The sequence below is a fragment of the Natator depressus genome, chromosome 1 (assembly GCF_965152275.1).
Source record: "Natator depressus isolate rNatDep1 chromosome 1, rNatDep2.hap1, whole genome shotgun sequence".
Taxonomy (NCBI): Eukaryota; Metazoa; Chordata; order Testudines; family Cheloniidae; genus Natator; species Natator depressus.
In genome coordinates, this window is record NC_134234.1 from 16,339,337 (window position 1) to 16,360,410 (window position 21,074).

Sequence of the window (21,074 nt, forward strand, 5' to 3'; positions counted from 1 at the left end):
ACTAGGTCAGGTGGTCTTGTCACCTGATACTAAACATTACCTGGGACTTTTTGTAACTTTCCACTGGAAGAGAAGGGGGATCAAGTTTAGGAAACAAAGGATTCCAACCTTATGTAAATCCTATTTAAGGTTGGGGAGGAAGGCAAATGGGACTCCTCCTCTCCATGGCCTGTCTGCCCAAGAAGAAAGACTGTTAAAGCCACCTGAAGGGAAGGCAAGGGGGAGTCCAGACTGAGACAGGGGTCCAGTCTGAAAAGGAATATACTGGAACTCTGAACCACAGAAACTTTGTAACCTGCCTAAAATAACATTTAGGGTGAGAATTTACATTTTTGTAACCTGTTTCTTAAGTATATTGAGCTTAGCTTGCATATTTTGCTTTATTTGGTCAGTAATCTGCTTTGTTCTGTTATCTCTTATATTCACTTAAAATTTGGCTTTTGTAGTTAATAAACTTATTTCTTGTTTATAATATAACCCAGTTTATGAAATTTCTAACTTGTGGGGGGGGGGGACAAGAAGTTGTGCATATCTCCCTCCACATTGAAGGAGGTGGTGAATTTCATAAAACCTTTGGGTTTGTACCCCTAAAAGTGGTGTGCACGTGAGTGCTGGGGGAGCCCTCTCTCACAGAGCTGACTCCAGTCTGTGTCTGCAGCAGGGTGTGGCCCTACCTGTGTGTGTGTGCTGCAAGAGGCCAGAGAGCCTAATCCAGCAAAGCAGTAAGAGGGAACTCAGACTGATTGAGCAGGGGAAGCTCAGTTAAACCCCAGCACATCAGGTGGCATCCCAAAAGGGGGGTCCAACCTGTCACACATACATTTAAAAAAAGCTGAAATATACATTTATGTGCAAATAAGATGCAAATAAGGAAATTTGCTCAATAATTAATGTGCATAAATGCTATACATGAAGATGCATAAAACTTGGTAGATATGGGTAGCAGAGTTTAAAGTAGTTGACTATTTAATAACAAGATACTGTATTTTAATTATAACTTGCATATGGCTGTATAATCCAGGGATAGTACCATGCTGTTAGAGAGCTTATTCCTTCACTCTCCCACTTCCCTGGTCCTTCTCGCATGAACAGAGAGCAACAATACCCAAAGTCCAAAGGTGCAAACAATTCGATGTTTATTGGGGTGAACTTCCAGCAAGCTTAAATCCAAGTTATTTTTCCTTATTTTTGAATCCCAGCTTACTTCCTGTTTGCCCCTAATTTATATAGTAATATTCTTAGCTATACCTTAACCAATCATTTTACTGAAATTTACCTAACCAAACCTCACATATTGTAACATGATCAGCTAACCAATTATAACCCACCACCTTAATTAGTTTACACCCAGCAAAATTAATTATACAGCAGACAGAAACAATCACAGAACCAGACAGAGACCATGCAAATAAACAATAGCAAAGTGGGAACTATAATGACAAAACAATACAGAAGTGAGGATTTCACAACTACATCTATAAAGACATAAAGGTTTCCCAGCTGCGTCTATTGGTAAGTGAGTTCTTACCAGACAGAAAACTATCACCTAAATTTCCTTTTACATCTTCTAGGCTCTTCCCTTTCTCTGGAGGTGATAGATCGGATCACCTTCCTAACAGCCCCATATTGACTAGTTTGGAATGTGAGGATGTGACCGGTCGCTTCCCAGCTTATGGCTGCCTCTGCTGCTTAGCCAAAGGCATTGGCCTAAGAACAGGGCCTCAGACTGTCACAGTGAGAGAAGGCCCTTACACAGATTCTTTCTTGTATACCTCTATTACTAGCTAAATGATAAACATATACCTACATTCTTAAAGTATAGGCCTTTACAGGCAGGCCTCAATATCTATATCCTAACACATGCTATTGTACTAAACAGTAGGGTTGCCATTGCCAGAGCTGGCCTAGAATTTTCAAACCTTGCTCAGGAAAAACTCCCTGAAAACATCGAGAGTTTGCTTAAGTTACTGGCCTGAATGATGACTTTAACAGTCAGTATTTAGGCAAAAGGCAGCACAGTACAGTGCCTGAGTGTGTGCTAATACAATAAGCTAGCACAATAGGGGTACCGGTGTTGCCAACTCTCACTTTCTTATTGTAAGTCCTGGAATATTTGTGGTTTCTCTGAAGGCCGTGGCTGGTGGAAGCAAGAGATTACCTGAGAACCTCAGGTTCGTTTAGAAAAGAGCAGTCTTCTAGCCTGCATCGTTGAGGAGAACAGAGCAAAAGGGTGAAGCAAGTTCACCCCAAGGGCTTAGAAACCAGAAGGCCAAGAAGATGAGTCTAACATTTATTATTTTAAAAAATCTCATGGTTTTTGTGGCCTGACTCATGATTTTGGAACACTCGGGGTTGGCAAGAGTTGGTGCAGAGTGGAGAAGTATTGGGAGTGGAGAAAGCTGCGTGACCCGAGACCCCCACCTCAAAAGCATTACCGCGCCGTGGATTGGGTGGCGTATAGAAGACGTTGCCTTCCCTCCCTGATGCCGCAGCAGTTCCCAGGGTAGCAGTCCATGGAGGCCGAGACAGCAGGTGCAAACAGCAAGAGTGCATGCATCTCCGCCTAGAGCCGCAGATGGACAGCCCCCAGCCTGAACAGCCTGTAGCCTTCTGGTGGGTTGGGGGAGCTTAAGTGTAAAATTGCATTAAAAATAGAAAGGAAAAACATACATAGAACAGAAAAAAACGAGATCCTAGGGATGAAGAGGAAGAGAGAGAGAGAGAGAGTAAAGGGCTGGAAGAAAGGAGAAGAAGCAAGGAGAGATGGTAGCAATTGACCCAAGGCCTGGGGGACAGCCATCTAGCAATCTGTTGCAAAAGGTGGAGGTTCCACCTTCACATGGTTGGGAACCACTGATGTACAGTGCATCGCCTAAGTCAATTTCTGGATGTAGGTTTCATTAAATCAAAGAAATGTAGGGCTGGAAGGTATCTCAAGAGGTCATCTAGTCCAAGAGGACCATATGGCCCTCAAAGGGTTAATCATCCTCTCCATTCCCATTGAGTAGGTGACCAGAGTGATGCATGTTTAGCAATGTTTTATATTCCTTGTTAGTTGGCTATGAAAGAAATTGCTGCAGAAAGTGCAGAGTGCCCTTAACTCCCTTTGCCGGCAGTGGAATGGAGGAGGCTCAGCACCTCCCGGAATCGGGTTTAGAGGCAGGAAAGAATTTCATGTTTTCATTGAAGGTTGGTTCCTCCTTCTTTGAGGACAATGGTGAACAACTCGTGCAGAGGAGTAATTTAAAACCCATGTAGGAAATGTGGGGTCACATTAGTGGCCTGATCCGACAGTCCTTACTCAGGCAAAATTCCCATTGACTGCAGTAGGGAATGCAGGGTGATATGTCTAAAGCCTGCTTTCTCGTCACAGTGTCATGCTTGCATCGGAGTCACTTTTGTTTGGGCTGAGAATAAGCTGTTCTGTGCAGGTGAGACTGAGCTGGAAGCCACAGTCAGACTGCTGCCCATGCAGAGATAGCAACCTGTTGTCTGCAGACAGTACACGGGCACTGCCCTCCATTCCAGGTTCTCTTCAGTGTCAGCTATACGTTGGACTAGCCAAAGACATTCACTGCCCAGCGGCAAAATGAACAATCTTTCCCCTGTCTCCTGCTTACTGTCATGTGAGAACGGGCACAGCACAAGATTTGGGCCCTCAGCACCTTTCCCTGGGCCCCTGTGCGGATTCAGACCTTCCCGTTGCACAGAGGAAAGGCCGGGTTTGGTCCGACCCCTCTGTTCATCTTTTTGCACTGGCTTAGGCAGTACTCCATGTGCAAGACCTGCTGATGGGACCATTTGTCAACACATTTAATTCTGGTGTGGGAGGCTTTCGGGTTCAAATCAGACTGAACGTGTGTCTCTTGTTGGTTTTCTTTTAATGTCCCTCCCATGCCCACCCTCTGCCTGTGATGTTGTTTTAAAATATATTGTATTGAAAAAGGGGCAGACTAGATTTTACACACGTGAAATGGTTTCCCATGAGTAGCTGTCTGATTAGCAGCAGGTCAGTTTGCCAAAACTGGATGAGAGAGGTAGCATACATTGTAGTGCTAGGGCCTAGTTGCCTCACACTAGCCTTATGACCCGCCTATGAGGAAGGGGTAGCATTGTTGCCTAGTGGGTAGGGCACTGGACCGGGACTCAGGAGACTTGAGCTTTATTCCCAGCTCTGCACTGGCCTGCTGGCAAGTCACTTCCCCCCCGTGCCTCAGTTTCCACATCTGTAAAATGGTGACAATGATACTTTACCCTCCTTTTGTGAAGTGATGAAAAGCTACAGATGAAAAGCACTATGGAGTTGGGTATTGTATGGACTGCAAAGGAGGTCGCTTGAACTCACACCCGTGTTTTGAAGTAAAACATTCAGAAATGACTCTATCCGGGAATGTTCAGTCCTCCCTGCAGTGCTGTGTTCTTCTGCTCATCTTCACTGAGAACATGCCTATCCTCTGTTTCGTTTCAGGGGGATTATGTATGGATGGACCTCAAAACCGGTCGGGAATTCGACGTTCCCATCGGAGCTGTGGTCAAACTTTGTGACTCTGGGCAGATCCAGGTGGTGGACGATGAAGGCAACGTATGTATGAAGGAGAAGAGGATTGTGATTGTGTGTCCTTTGTATTAGTGTCAGATGTAGGGGCCCCAAATAGGATTAAGCACTGGGTGCTGTACAGATGCACAGTATGATCCAAAACCCATTGAAATCAATAGGATTCTTTCCATGAACTCCCATAGACTTTGGATCGGGACCACACAACATGAGATAGTCCCAGTCCCCAAGGACATAGGTGGAAGACAAGATACACGGAGGAGGTGTAACAAACAAAAGGAGGGAAAGGGGGCGGGGGGAGTAACTTTGACAAGGGCGACCACAACAAGACAGTGCAGTAACACAAAGTAGCTAGTGAACAACTTGTCTATTTCAGACCCAATTAAAGGGGCTTATTTAAGCCTTTTCCTGTTTCCAGTTTATTTTATTGGAGAGGAGGGATAGTCCAGGGATTAGGATGCTAGCCTGGGACTTGGGAGACCTGGTTCAATTCCTGGCTGTGCCATAGGTTTCTGTATGACCTTGGCAAGTCCCTTACCCTTTCTGTGCCGGAGCTCCCAGCCACCATGGCAGGTGAGGGGACCCCCGCAGCAGCCCATCTCCTGTGGGTGACCCCAGAGCTCCCGCTTGCTGCAGGTGGCGGGGAACCCCCTGGCGCTCCCTGCTGCTGTGGGCGACGCCCCCACCACCAGAGCTGCTCAGCCCCCACGACCCTGGAGCTCCCTCTCACTGCAGTGGCAGGGGGACCCTGGAGCCCCTGCAGCAATGAGTGCTGAGCTGAACCCGCCTCCCCATTTTGTCAGGGATGTATTCCCCCTGCCAGGCTGGGAGCTGGGAGCAGTGCAGAGGCCGGCTGGGAGCTCCAGCCCCGGGGCAGAAAATATCACCGAGGTCAATGGAAGTTCTGGATCCCGTGACCTAATTGGAGCCTTAACAATAATACATAAGCCTTGCATTTAATACAATGGACTCCAAAGAGATTTAAACTTAGTACAATGAGGTTTTCCAAGGATACTGCAGGAAATTGCTGTATCTGACACATGCACTGCCCTGCCTCACAGTGGGAGGAGGGTTGAGAGGATAAATACATCCAAGATTGTGAGGTCAGACATGACAGTGATGGCGGGGGGGGAGGGGGGCTGTGACAGAGCCTTGTCCTGCTCCTGTCTCTTTTCTAGCCACAAACCAATCACTCAGAGAAAATGCTTTGTGCTGTTTATTTACACTGTTCTTTCCTACCGCCTGTCCAAAACTTTGCAGCTCTGTATTTATCATAACATACAGTCCTTAGCTCACCCAGCCAAGGAGAGGGAAAGACAGAGGGTCTCTTTCTCTGAGAAGCCTGTCACTCTCTCATGTCCTTCCTGTGCCTTCTCTACCTCTTGGGTAATGAGCTAATTAGCTTTTGGGGCTCTCCTCAGCCCATCCCAGTCCACCAATGAGGTGCAGCTCTTCCTAATCAGGGCTACTCCAGAGCAACTACTTGTGGTTGCCATCACCAGAGGGCTGCATGAGGTGCTGTTTCCCAGCACTCTATCACAGGGCCTATATAAATACTTTAGATTAGGGCTTTTAGTTACCACTGCTCCTGCTAGCCACTCCTCTTCTCCTGTAGGATGCCCACTAACATCTTCCCTAACCTGCTCCTGAGTTCCCACCGAGCCCTTCAGTAGCCAGCCCCAGTCATCTGTACCAGTTTCTTGGTTTTTTACCAGTAGGGCTGTCAACCCTCCTGGATTGGCTGGGAGTCTCCCAGAATCAGCCTCCATCTCCTATTAAAATCTCCCGGATTGCCTTTAATAGGTCAAAGTCCAGTCAACAGCACAGTGGGGCTAAGGCAGGCTCCCCACCTGCCCTGGCTCTGCACAGCTCTCGGAAGCCACCGGCACATCCCTCTGGCTCCTAGATGCAGGAGGAGGCCAGGGGGTCTCTGTGCGCTGGCCCCGTCCTGAGTGCCAACTCCGCAGCTCCCATTGGCTGGGAAACGCGGCCAATGGGAGCTGCGGAGGTGGTGCCTGCAGGCAGGGGAAGCAAGTAGAGCCGCCTGGCCACCCCTGAACATAGCAGCCAGCGGGACGTGTCGGTCGCTTCCGGGAGCTGCCTGAGGTAAGCGCTGCCTGGCTGGAGCCCACACACCTCACCCCCTCCTCCACCCCGCCCCAGTCCTGAGCCCCTTCCTGTACCCAAACTCCCTCTCAGAGCCCGCACCCCCTCCTCCACCCCCAACCCCCAGGCTCAGCCCGGAGCCCCCTCCGACTCTCCAAACCCCTCTGCCCCGGCCCAGAGCCTGCACCCCAACCCTCTGCCCCAGCCCGGTGAAAGTGAGTGAGGGTGGGGGAGAGTGAGCAATGGAGGGAGGGGGATGGAGGGAGCGGGGGCGGGGCCTTGGGGCGGGGCCTTGGGGCAGGGCAGGGTGTTTGGGTTTGTGCCATTGGACCGTGGACAACCCGAGTTACAGAACAGCTTTGTAGGCCATGTCATGCAGCACAGCCTCTGAGCAAAGTCTCCATGAGCTCCCGGCTGGATCCGTTTAAAGTGCCCGTTTTTGGCTCCAGAGCCAATTAAACCACAGGAATAATTTGCCAAACCTGAAAGGACAAACTTGCTTAAGGTGATGTACAAACCTGAAGCTCCAAAACCTCGAGAGCAGGTCAGGGATGAACCGGGCAGCCTGTGAAACCCAGTGGATCTGGCTACCAAGATCAGAAAAAATGGCTGAATGCAGTAATTATTCTCATTGTTTATATTACAGCAGTGCCTAGAGGCCCCCGCTAAGATCAGGCCCCATTGTGCTAAGTGCTGTACAAATAGGGTGTCCAGATGGCCTGGTTTTATTGGGACCATCCTCCCTCTCCCCCTCCGCCCCCCCGACATCCTGATTTTTCACACTTGCTCTCTGGTCACCCTATGTACAAACGCTGGCTAAGAAATAGTCCCTGCTCCAAAGAGAATAAAGAATAATAGGTTTCCAGGAATCAAAATGCCTCTGCACTCCTCCTCAGAGCAACTCAAGGAAAGGGTAAATGGAGCTTTGACCCATTCATCTAAATCCCCATTTCATGGACACAGGAATTGTCAGACCGATGGTCCCTCTAGTTTAGTAACCCATTTCCACAACTGACCAGTAATGGATGTTTCAGAACCATAGAACCATAGAATATCAGGGTTGGAAGGGACCTCAGGAGGTCATCTAGTCCAACCCCCTGCTCAAAGCAGGACCAATCCCCAACTAAATCATCCCAGCCAGGCCTTTGTCAAGCCGGACCTTAAAAACCTCAAAGGAAGGAGATTCCACCACCTCCCTAGGTAACGCATTCCAGTGTTTCACCACCCTCCTAGTGAAAAAGTTTTTCCTAATATCCAACCTAAACCTCCCCCACTGCATCTTGAGACCATTACTCCTTGTTCTGTCATCAGCTACCACTGAGAACAGTCTAGCTCCATCCTCTTTGGAACCCCCTTTCAGGTAGTTGAAAGCAGCTATCAAATCCCCCCTCATTCTTCTCTTCCGCAGACTAACAATCCCAGTTCCCTCAGCCTCTCCTCATAAGTCATGCGTTCCAGTCCCCTAATCATTTTTGTTGCCCTCCGCTGGACGTTTTCCAATTTTTCCACATCCTTCTTGTAGTGTGGGGCCCAAAACTGGACACAGTACTCCAGATGAGGCCTCACCAATGTTGAATAGAGGGAAACGATCACGTCCCTCGATCTGCTGGCAGTGCCCCTATGTATACATCCCAAAATGCCATTGGCCTTCTTGGCAACAAGGGCACACTGTTGACGCATATCCAGCTTCTCGTCCACTGTAACCCCTAGGTCCTTTAATGCAGAACTGCTGCCGAGCCATTCGGTCCCTAGTCTGTAGCGGTGCATGGGGTTCTTCTGTCCTAAGTGCAGGACTCTGCACTTGTCCTTGTTGAACCTCATCAGATTTCTTTTGGCCCAATCCTCTAATTTGTCTAGGTCCCTCTGTATCCTATCCCTACCCTCCAGCGTATCTACCTCTCCCTCCAGTTTAGTGTCATCTGCAAACTTGCTGAGGGTGCAATCCACACCATCCTCCAGATCATTTATGAAGATATTGAACAAAACCGGCCAGAGGTCCGACCCTTGGGGCACTCCACTTGATACCGGCTGCAAACTAGACATGGAGCCATTGATCACTACCCATTGAGCCTGACAATCTAGCCAACTTTCTATCCACCTTATGGTCCATTCATCCAGCCCATACTTCTTTAACTTGCTGGCAAGAATACTGTGGGAGACCGTGTCAAAAGCTTTGCTAAAGTCAAGGAACAACATGTCCACTGCTTTCCCCTCATCCACAGAGCCAGTTATCTCGTCATATGACGAGGATGAGCCAAACCCCTCCGTCCATCACTAGCAGTGTTGGTGGCTGGTTTATACCCAGAAACATGAGGTTCTGTATCCCTTATCATTTTGTTATCCTTGCTAATACTGTAGATATTCTTCTTTTTCATGTAAGGCCTGATTCTCACTTCACTACAGCCCCTTTACACCACTCTGGCAGTGCAAAGGGAGCTTAAAGTGGGCTTAAATTGCACACCCACTTTTAAAGCCCCTTTATACTTCCAGATCAGTGTGAAGGGGTCTGCAACTCCATGAGAATCAGGTCTATAAAAGTCTAATTCCCTTTTCTTTTCTTTTCTTTTCTTTTCTTTTCTTTTCTTTTCTTTTCTTTGATCCTGCTAAGCCTTTGCTCTCAATAGTGCTTTGGGACAGTGAGTCCCACATGTGAACTGATGATGTTAAAACACAGCTATATCCTGGTCTTGCAGGGATCTGAGAGATCATTTCCTTTTCACTATGATCCTTTAAAGTTAATGGCTGTCATGCCCATGTACGGCATACATCCTTTCATCCTGTCCTTTCTGAATCTGTCTCCGGTGCATATCATGGTAGGCTCACTTTTGACCTCTTTCCCCTTTTTCTGTCCAGGAGCATTGGATTTTCCCTCACAATGCCAGCCACATCAAACCCATGCACCCGACCTCTATCCATGGGGTGGAGGACATGATCCGCCTGGGGGACCTGAATGAAGCTGGGATTCTGAGGAACCTGCTCATCCGTTACCGAGAGCACCTTATCTATGTGAGTGTCCACCCGGAGAACGTCATCTCACCCCAGCTTTGTGTGTTTATTTTCATTTCTATCCTGAACTGGTCCAAGCCCCATGCGCACCAATTCTCTGCCATGTCTGCTGCAAAGTTTACATGCTGTTCCTGCAGGACATGAGATACCATTGCACGTGGAGGTTTACTGAATTGGGGAAAGGATATATCTTCTGGATGTTAAGAAAATCTAATTCCTTTTATGTGACCAAATGGGGAGCGCCCCTCACCACTGGGCTAGCGAATTCAAGTCCCACATAGGAGCCTGGGTTTACACCTGAGAGTGGATCCCGAGTGCAGGGAGTTTCTGCAGTTATGAGCAATGTGCTTTGGGTGAAGCATTAAACTGAGTTTCTCGTTGTTCAAGTGGAACTTATAGATCCCATGGCCCATGTAACGACTAACCATCCCCAGGTATTTGCCTGGGCGCCCTTTAAGATCGCAACATGTTTAGCTGACCTAACTGAGGATTCCATGCATAGGGGATGTGGTTGAAGAATCCCCACAGTGTGACAGGCTCTGGGAATTAAATAACCTGCAGTGTGACAAGGCAGTTTTCCCACAGTGACCTTGCAATACCTGGTGTGTGCACTTAAGACTTACTCATTCTGAATTTCCTGGTTTCTCTCAGCTGCGGTTTGATTGCTACGATATTTTTCTTAGAACTCTTAAGTTCCCGACATGCACACGCCGCCTTAACGCTCCTTTAAGTGCTGTTTGACTCAGCAAAGCGACTGTAAAATCAGCATTGTGGATTTGCAGGTTTGCCTCTCAATGATCTCATACCTGGTATGCTCAGTTCCCTAGCTTTGCAAACTCAACCATTTCCTCCTGACGCTGCATTGCCGGTTCTAACACTTCCACAACCCAGATTCTGCCCTACGTGGCACTTGTGCAGCTGCACTGGTTTTCATTTAGGACATAATGTGGAGGCAAATTGAGTTGCACGGTCGTTCTGCTATAACATTACAACTCCAAAAGGAAAGGAGTCGGAGATCAAAGGGTCTTGGTTTGTTTTATCAGAGTTGCGGAATCGCTGGCTGCGGGCTTGCAGGGTCATAAGATGCACAGGTTTGTGCCTGAAGTAAAACATACCTGGAGTGCATGCAAGCATGCTATTTGATGTTGCCAAATAGTCAATGTGACCACATAAGAACGGGGCACTTCAGGATAGCTCTTAAATTGTAAGGCTTGCAGGAACTCAATGGCAGAAGTACATCATTTTGTGCCCTCACCCATGCCTATGCTGCAGTGTAAACTCAGGGCTCAAGCTTAATCTCCCTTTCGTATACACACAAATCATGCTAACCCAGGGCTCGGGCTAAGATCCTATGGGGATGAAGTGTTGGAGTTAAACCAGGGTTCAAGCCTGATTGCATTGCAGTGTAGATGCAGCCCCACTGGACTTGTGTTCTGGGATCCACCAAAAGTATCCCACAATCCCCCAGACAGACATTCTTTGTCCTCTGTACAGTCAAGTTTGGTGGGCTGTCAAGTTTTCCCATGCTGCATCACGAACAAGGCGTTAGCGCGGCCATATTTTGGGAGGACACTAGGAAGTCTGGGACATGGGTGGTTGGATTTGGGCCTGCGTAATGCAGTGAGGATACAGGGTTCAACGATTCCTAACCTGGAGTTACAAATGAGTGTAGACACTTAAGCCCTAGGTTAACTAACGCAGGGTCTGCTAACTTGAGTTCTACTAACCTGGGCTTACATTGCAGTGTAGACATACCCTCTAAGGTCTTTTTTTAAACAATTTAAGGATTTCATTTAAAGATGAGTGATTCATAGGCTGGTAGATTTTAAGGCCAGAAGGGACAATTATGGTCATCTAGATGCTTGTTTGAATCTTAGGAAAACTATCCAAACCTCTTAGGTCGGTAAGGCCCGGCTGGAGAACTCACAAAACAGGCTTTCCTAACATCTAGAGAGAGCACTCTGCCACAGAAGTAGGGGCCTGTTTGCAGAGCCAGATCTGACACATACTCTCTCTCTCTCTCTCACACACACACACACACACACACACACACACCTCGCAAAAGTTTGAGGGTGTTCAGATGCTTGAGTTTGGTCTCACACGCACACACACACGCACACACACACACATCTTACAAAAGTTTGAGGGTGTTCAGATGCTTGAGTTTGGTCTCACACATGCACACACACACACATCTCGCAAAAGTTTGAGGGTATTCAGATGCTTGAGTTTGGTCTCACACACGCAGACTCTCTCACACACACACACACACACACATCTTGCAAAAATTTGAGGGTGTTCAGATGCTTGAGTTTGGTTCAGGCCTGTCTCTACTTGTGAGATTTCTAGCAGACCCTGTTTCCAGGTAGGACAAAAATATGGCAAGAGCAGCCTTTCCTTTTGGTATTTTGCCAGCTCCGCTCCTTGCCTCAGATGGAACTGGGGGTATGTGAAAATGAGAAAAAATGTTACATCAGCATTTTCCAAATCTTTCATAAATGCTGGGTTTGGTTCCAGAGCTGGGTGAATTTTCTGGCCTGTGTGATGCAGGAGATCAGACCACATCCTCCTAATACTCCCTTCCGGCCTTGAAACCTATGAAGAACCAAGGCAGTCAGAATAGGTTTAGCAATAACTAAGGATACAATTTACTCATGGAGGTCACTGATTCCGTGACTTTAAGGAACCCCGGTGACTTCTTCGGCTGCACCCCTGCCACAGTGGCGGGGGCTGGAGCTGTCAGTCACCTGCAGCAGCAGCGGGGCTAGAGCCCCTCTCCCCCCGTGGCGGGCTCAGGCTTCAGGCCCCCCAGCGGTCAGCCCCTCCTCCCCTGTTATTTTTAGTAAAAGTCAGGGACAGGTCACGGGCCTCCATGAATTTTCGTTTATTGCCCATGACCTGTCCTTGACTTTTACTAAAAATAGCCATGACAAAATATTAACCTTAGCAATAGCCCACCGTTCCAGATGTTGAACAACGCACCTTCAGCTTTGCAGGAATCGGTCTGCAGTGTCTCACCAGCTATTGCATTGTACAGATTTTGAAAGGCGGAAGACAGTGGGGATGGGGCAATATCCTCCCAATAACTTTTGAGTGGAAGATAATTCCCTCACATTTTTGTTTCATTAGAGAGAAATGTGCTGATGCGATGGGAAGGGTTAACATAGCCTCTTAAGTTGGAATATGCATTTTTGGGAATTAGGTGAGGTGAGCTGGTTTATATGTAACAAACAGTTGTCTTGAGTAAAGGTAAAGGTCAGCTGCTTTGCAGTCATGTCTTCACTCAGCGTTTTTGAGGCTGTCTGTTGCTTCTTAGTGGTATTGACTGAGGACAGATTCTCCTCTTGGTTCCAATATTCTGCTTTCCCTGTGTGTGGGGTCTTTCATAGGCATCAATGAGAGTAATACATCCATCTTCAAAGGTTTAACTGACTAATTCCCACAGTCTGTGAAGCAGGTGATTAGTATTATCCCGTTTACAGATGAGGAAACGGAGGCAAGGGAAGTTAAAGCCAACATTTACGAACCCACATTTAGGCATCTGAATAAATGGCCAGATTTTCAGATTTTAATGAACAGAAGCTACAAGCATTCAGGTCCTCTGATGCTTGTGCCATTGATTTAGGAGCCTAGGTTTAGGCACCCAAATCTAGAAATGGTGGCCCAAGGCCCCATGGGATTCAGTGTCTAACCCACCATTAGCTATCAGGACTTCCAGGCCCCCAGCCCTGCAGTCAGGCCCTGCCGGTGATGGCTGATGTAGGAGACTGGGGTGCCCCTTTCTCATAGGCTGGCTGCAGACACAGTCCGGGGGAGGGGGAGTCAGGATGCCGGCTGTGGCTGAACGGCAGCATTCCTGGCAGGTTCAGGTAGTGGAATTCATGGGCTTGTCCAGGCATGTATGGGGGTGTCAGCCCAAAAGGCAGGGCGGGATCCTGTGGTTGTTTTCTGGGAAGTGGAAGCCCCCGTGGGAAGAAAATCCATTGAAACATCCTGTCTCTAGTTTTCGGTGTGCGGGAAAGGCAAAGAGGGAGACTATTTTAGAGTGAGTCCGAGGAGGAAAAGTGACAGAGACAACAAATGGAAACCAAGAAGCAGGAAGCCAGAGGAGGGTAACGCGAGGGTGCTACTGTGCCAGGAAGCCAGTCTTGTGCTGATGTGCACCTCCCCAGCAGGAGAGCTGCCGGGCATGAGGCCTCTTGGAGCCCAGGGCTATCACGCCTGGGTGCAGCCTGAATCACCCAGCTAGATGGCCCTGTCCTGGGCCCTGGAGAGGCTGGTGCTCCTGTGAGCACTCTCCTAGCTCTGACTAGGGCACAAAGACTGTGAACAGCTGCTGGTTTAGAGGCAGGAGTGGACGGATCTCCTCCTGTGGGTTTCTGTGCAGCAGGGAGGGGGCCCCTCTTTCACAGGAGATTGGTGGCTGAGTGCTGAGTGCGCGGTGGATGCTGGGTGTCTGTGCCTCCAGCCAGCGCATTAACCTTTTATTAGATGTGTGAAATGCAGCCCCAGGTATCTGTCTCTCATTAGGAGTTTACCCCCTACGCAATGATGCCTTTTTAATCTCTTTAACAACTCCCAGCTTGCCAGCGCTTGCTGAAATACTGCCCCATTCCCTTAGCCATACTCTGCTTCGGTTCTACAGCAAAGTGAGACTAGCACAGGCTTGGACAGCTGGGCAGTACAGCTGGGCCAATCCTTTGTAGCAAAGAATGTAGTCAGTGAGCTTTGCCCCTGTTTCTGTTTGCGCATTGTCTGCAAAAAGGCTGCGGTGATATTTAGGCCAGGTCTCCGCTGCTGGTGCACTCCCAGGACAGGAACACCGGTGTGCTGTCTGATCGACAAGGTGCTTCTCACGCGGACGCAGCTATACCACCTAAATATGTCTACATGTGCATTCAGGAGCTTAACTTTAAGCATCAACTTTGTAAGATTTTGGTCAAAGATTTTAAAATCTGTTTGACTAACGAAGAGCAAAACAGATTGGCTTTTAGTTCGCACATCACTGAGGGGCTTTTGGTGGGGGGAGGAGGGGAGGAGGTTTGGTTGGAGAGAGAGAGAAATTTTGACAGGTGAATAAACCGTCCCTTTACATTATCTATCACCCTGGCAGAGGAAAAGTGAGTAGAGTTTTGGGAAGTGTGGCTGGCAGTTCTGCGCAGCTGCATATGTCCCTGTGAATGGAGCCGAGGTGGTAGAGACCAACCCAGCAAGCAGCGGTTCCATGAGGTACAATTTGCTCTCACCAGCTGAAAGTGATAGTACTCAGTGTGGTCGGTGACAGGCCTGCGCTGCTTGAGGGGGTTCCCGGCGCTGCTGAATCACGGATGAATCCTGCAACGAGGCTTCCGACAACCTGTGTCTTTCCCGGTTCAGCTTGGGGAAAAGATTCGCCATGACTTGGCGAAAGGCTTTTGTAGTCCTGCTCTAATACAATACGTATTTTCCTTTTTCTCCTTCCTTCCTTCCTTTTTAACCCTCAGACTAACTGTGGCGGGAGGGTAAGTATAACGCACAGAACTATTGAGCCACCTTCCATTGCCGCAACGCATTGTGACATCATCCACTGGCTCGCTCGTTTACGTTCACCATTCCTGGTGTTTCTCATTTGTCTTGCACTGCTTTTCTGCTGCCCCATGAATGCACCCAAACCATTATCCCTTTGGCTGCAGTGCTTTGCCGCAATGACAGAAATGTGGCCTTTTCCTAGAAGAGCAAAGTACCGAGTCTGCGGATGGGATGCCAGATGGACAGGGCTATCACCAGCTATGTGTAAGAGCCCGGTTTGGAGGAAATAAGCAGCTATGACAAAATGAAAAGGGTGATGCAAGCGCTGTTCTGCATGGCTCATGCTTGTGTGTGCTGAGAAGACCTGTGCTGAATAGCAGGGGTGTTTTGTCATGACACTTGGTTACTGAGCAGGGTTTTGTCTATCTGGAGATGAACTCAAAGCCATCTGCTACTGAATAGGGGTTGCTAAAGTGCAGGAGTATCTGGTCGTGGTGTGACCCTGCGTTCTCTGAGCAGCAAAAACTCCAGTTGAAGCCAAGGCGAGTTTGGGGTGCTCTGGGAATCGGGCACAGAGTGGATTTGTTACTTGGCTAATGAAAATGTAGGTCACACGGGCAGTAACGAGTTTGCAGTGGAACAGCATTTCCTGGTGTAAACTGTCAGCTTTTGTAGAACCATCACCCATACGTACAGCCAAGCTGATCTTTACACCAAAACAGAGGGGCTTTACTCTTAACCAGACTTGGAAATGGGAATTGCAAATATTTTCTTGTAGCTGCCCTTTGGGCCCATCATCAGTTCGGGGGCCAAAGTCTTGAATGCTGTCAGCTGTTAAAATTGGGCAAGCTGTTGTATTTGTCAACTAGAAACAAGTCAAACCAAGCTTGTCTCTTGAGATAACACAGGAGTTTATGCTGACAGACTCTCAATGATCACAAGAGAAAGGTCAGTGGGAACATCAAGAAAACATTCCGGCCAGTAATGGTTAACTCCTTTAAAGGATCTTTGGCTGTAGTCAGCATCACGGGTCTTGGCTGGGACAGACAGGTTACCACCAAAGGTTGGAATATGGGGATGTCACAAACTTGCGCCAGAAGCAAAGTCAGTCTTTCTGAGAATGAGTTAAGAGAACATGAAATGGGATATTTCTGCCTCTATGCACTGTTAAACATGACCTAAAATTGCCTAGAAATGCCAAATAACTTGTAAATCTCACCAAGTTATGAAGCAGCATGAAAACCTCAGACATCTTTTAGGTTGTGAGTTCATATCCAGCCCAGGATTCCATCAGAAAGTTACTCCCTTTTGTTGACTGTGAAATGAGTTTGGGGGTCCAGTCCAGCTCCCAGTGGGCAAGGGTTCCTATGACAAAAACCTCCACAGCTGGCACTAATTGGCAGCCTGATTGAAAGTCTGAGCAGATGCTAAGGATTGAGTGGGCCATAGAGACGGAGCTCCCCTCCCATGCCTAGAGATGTCCCTTCCAAATCAGGATTGAGGCACATTAGCAGGATTATGTGGAAGAAATTCGAACTGGGGCTGCCCATGCTGGTCTCTTGGTCTCTTAGTCCGGCCTTCTCAGGAGCGCTGGCCCAGTATGCTGATTCCAAAAGTGAGTAAAAATTCTAACTCACGCTGTCTGCAATTTGCAACACATGTTAGCAAGAGAAAGCTGGACTGTGCCTTACTCTGTAATAGGGATCTTTTATTAATTGCCTGAAACCACCACAGAAACATTCTTGCTCACTCTATGTAAGCTTAGGGTCAGTCACCTATTGGCTGTCTAAGAAGGCTAGCTGCCATGGCTGTATTCCCAGGCAGCTCAAACCCCTGTTAAAGCCTAGTAGAGTTCTTTATCGAGGGAGGGGTCCCATGGAATGGGCTACTTGGCTCCTCCCATCTGGTGATAGTAGAACATGCTATTAAAAGGGTGTAAGGCATTTTATTTTATTTTATTTTATTTTGCATTAAAATGAGCAGCTCTTTCTTTGGATAGCGTATTCTAGGCAGTATTGGTCTTTTCATTACTTAGAATCATAGAATCATAGAATATCAGGGTTGGAAGGGACCCCAGAAGGTCATCTAGTCCAACCCCCTGCTCGAAGCAGGACCAATTCCCAGTTAAATCATCCCAGCCAGGGCTTTGTCTCAGGCCCAGGGCAGTTGGTCCACCAGGAGACAAATTGTGTCCTTAACCTTTGGCTTGGGATACATGACTCTTGTCCTGGTCTGTTATCTACATAAACTGGATATTCTTCTTTGAGTTGTGTCACTATGGGTGCTGGACTCTAGGGATCTTCATATCCTGGCACCTAAGATTGGAGATTGGTCCTGCTTTGAGCAGGGGGTTGGACTAGATGACCTCCTGAGGTCTCTTCCAACCCTGATATTCTATGATTCTGGGTAGCAGTGTCCGTTTGGCCCGCACCTGCACTCTCTCTGTCTCGTGCTGTGCTCTCTTGCTATATAGCGTTGTGCGGGCAAACCGCTCTCAGATCCTTCTCAACTGCCCTGGGCCTGAGACGGAGCCTTAGCAGAGCCTGTTGGCAGAGGTTCTACTTGGTGTTTTTTCTTACTAATTTTCCACAGCAGTAATAGAGCTTCAGTTAGTGTTAATACTTCCTTCTATTTCATTTCTTTCCAAAAATTTTTTTTTATTTTGCTTGTAGAATAGTTGTCTCCTTCGTGTACGTTAGCTTTCTCTAGTTCTTCCCGTTCAGTCGGTAGAGCACTTCTTAAATTGCAGTAGGGCCCTTCAGTTAGAGAGGCTGCACTGAGGTGCCAGCAGTTAACTTGGCACGATCACTCACGCACATCATAGGATATGTAACTTGGCTCACAGTCAGTTACTGTAACTGGTTTCATATAAGGGGCCATGGTGCATGTGGGGGAGGGGGGGAAGAAAGAAGGTGCACTTTGAACAGTGCTGTCTAGCTACATTATGCCCTTGTCATTATACTCTCCTGAGGCACTAGGGGCAAACATGGTGAGAAGCAGCGCCTTTGATGAGCTGCAATCTGAGCTGTCTGCAGTGCTGCCTGGAGTCACCAGCGCAAACAGGGAGTGAGCCTGTGGGATCCCTGCCCCCAGACACTCCTCCTTTGGGGCCACTAGCTTTGCCAGCCATGCTAGCATGTCCCCCATCTTTGGCTTCCCCAGCACCTCCTGCCAAATGAAGGCTGCTCTCTGCATGATTGTGCAGAGGGAGGGGCTGCTTGCACCCTCTTCCTCCTCTGCCGCCCCCATGACATCCCCAAAGGAGTATCACAAAAGGAGGGTCGTAGGAAGGTGACAAAGGTCCCCAGGGAGTAGCTGTCCAATATCACAGCACAGCTCCAGGCTCCTGAGAGATCTGTGGTAGAGGAGGATCAAAGGCCTTTTCTGTGACATACCTTTATTATTTGGGCTGTTTGTCAAATTGTAAACAACAGGGCTAGAACAACACTGCAAACAACTGTATTATTTGGGCAGTCAAGGCAGTGGTCCCTCGTAGCGCACCTGACAGATGTGGGTCTCTGGTGGCTCTGACCGTGTTTGCTGCAGAGACGGTCCCACGTTGAAAACCCGGACCTAAACTTCACAGTGGTTGAAATCTGCTCTGAGTTCGGGGTTTGTTTGTGTTGATTTGCACAGTTGGGGCTTTTGTTTCCTTTTGACTCCAGAAGTCACCCTGCAGATGGCTCTTTGAAATGAGCAGCGCCCCTCCGGTGGCTGTTGAAAATCCCTCTCCTGTTTTGCCTTTGTCCCTGGGTACCGAAGCGGCTCAGGTGGGGCGCCTCATCCTGATAACCTTCTTTGTGCTTCTCCCCTAGACGTATACGGGCTCGATCCTGGTGGCAGTAAACCCCTACCAGCTGTTACCTATCTACTCCCCCGAGCAGATCCGGCTGTACACCAACAGAAAGATCGGGGAGATGCCTCCCCACATCTTCGCAATAGCTGACAACTGCTACTATAACTTGCAGCGCAACGACAGGGACCAGTGTTGCATCATAAGGTGGGTTTGTGAATGTCCGGCCCAGCACGGGTCCCGAATTAGGACTCCATCCTGCCAGAGGTGCTCAGCATGCTCACCTCGTTTGCTTGGGAAAAGTCACTCACGGCGAAAGTCCGAAGAGTATTTAGCCAGACAGCACAGCGTAGGCAGTGTCCGTGTCAGCTTCCCCGCACCAGCCTGGTAGTAAGGCCCCTCCGGGAGGAGTGCACGGGGCGTTCACAGTCTATGGGAATATCTGCGCTGGAGCTGGAGGGGGAATTTCCACTTCGGGGAGACGTGTGTCCTCTAGCTTCGGTGGAGCTATCCCACTAACCAGGGCCGCCCGGAGGATTCAGGGGGCCTGGGGCAAAGCAATTTCGGGGGCCCTTTAATTAATTAAGCGCCTTTTTAATTTTTACTCAGCCGGTGGCGCTCCGAGTCTTCGGCAGCGTTTCGGGGCGGTGGGTCCTTCACTCGCTCTGGGTGTGTTCGGCGGCACCGAAGGACCCGCCGCCGAAGTGCCGCCGAAAACCCAAAGCACCGCTGAGTGACTAAAAGCGCCTCGGGGGGTGGTGCCTTTTTTGTGATCGCTCCCCCTGGCTACGCCACTGGCCCTTCCACACAAAAAAGTTGCAATACTATAGAATACTATATTCTCATGGGGGCCCCTGCGGGGCCCGGGGCCTGGGGCAAAAGGCCCAACTTGCCCCCTCCCCCCACCCTCTGGGCGGCCCTGCCACTAACAACAGAAGTGTGGCTACTGCAGCGCGAGCAGCAGGATGGGCTAGCCACATTCCTGCCCAGGACCCTAGGTACTTCCTTGGGTGGCTAGCCCAACCCACTGCCGCTCCACCCTGGCTGTAGTTCCATTTTTAGCATCTTAGCGCCATCACAGCTAGCAGGCGCCTGTCTTGCTGAGGTGGGAATTACACAAGACATACCTGTGGCTTGGCCTTTTTGCTGAAGCTGATTGGTTCAGCAGTTGTGTTCAGTCACAGAAGTTAAGGATGGAAAAGACTTATTAGAACATCCAGTCCATATATCTCCCCATGCAGGGTCGGTCACGCCTAGTTTTTAACATTCCAAGTGATAGGCCTTCTACCACTTCCTTTGATAATTATTCCACAGCCTAATCGAGGTGAATCTCAGGATGTTTTCTCTGATATCCATCTTAAACTTTCTCTTTAATTTCATCCCATTATTCCTGGGGTGACTATAGATGCAGAGATCTATAGCTTTGAAGACTAGAAGGGCCCATTATCTTCACCCAGTCTGACCTCCCGCATAACACAGACCATAGAATTACACCCAGAAATTCCTGCCTCCAGCCATAACTTACTCCATAGTTAAGCTGTCTAAGCACCTGATTCTGCCAAACTTTGGAGCAGTACCTTGCTCCCGAGTAGGTCGGCTGAAATCCGTGGGACTACCTGCACTGTAAGACACTGCCCAGTATGAATTAGAGTGGCAGAATCAAGCCTCAATCAGGTGCTCTGAAACTCTTTTGTAGTCTGGACCCGATCTCAATAGAGAGATGGTCAGGCAGGCGATCTCCCCTCCTTCTCCCCTCCTATTTACGCTCAAAAGGATCATCTGCAATAGCATCAGACCCCATGGCATCTATAAAAATGGCTTCCGTGGAATTGTAATGTTTTAGACGTACAGTGTGTATTCGTAGCTGTCTTTTAATGCAGTTCGGCAGCTTGAAACAAGACAGAGAACTTGCTTCACTTGGCCAGCCAGCTGTCCTCTGAACACAAGCAAGTATCTCTGATCCAAACTAATTCCTCTGTCTTCTCGATGTTTACACTCTTCAGAAGGCTATAATGCTGGACTGAATTTGCTTATCGATAAGGCTGTAATTCTGTCACGGAGGTCACGGGTTCTCTGACTTTCCGGGATGTCTTCTGGTGCAGGGCT

The 21,074-nt window shown here is 48.6% G+C and overlaps 1 protein-coding gene across 1 annotated transcript in view; it reads left to right on the forward strand.

Moving 5' to 3' along the window:
* Nucleotides 1-21,074, forward strand: part of MYO7A (myosin VIIA) — a 183,785-nt gene that overhangs the window by 68,218 nt on the left and 94,493 nt on the right. Inside the window, exons 4-6 of the mRNA XM_074955335.1 lie at nucleotides 4,469-4,582; nucleotides 9,515-9,667; nucleotides 18,991-19,175. Coding sequence (XP_074811436.1) covers nucleotides 4,469-4,582; nucleotides 9,515-9,667; nucleotides 18,991-19,175 — 452 coding nt within the window. The remainder of the gene's footprint in view (nucleotides 1-4,468; nucleotides 4,583-9,514; nucleotides 9,668-18,990; nucleotides 19,176-21,074) is intronic.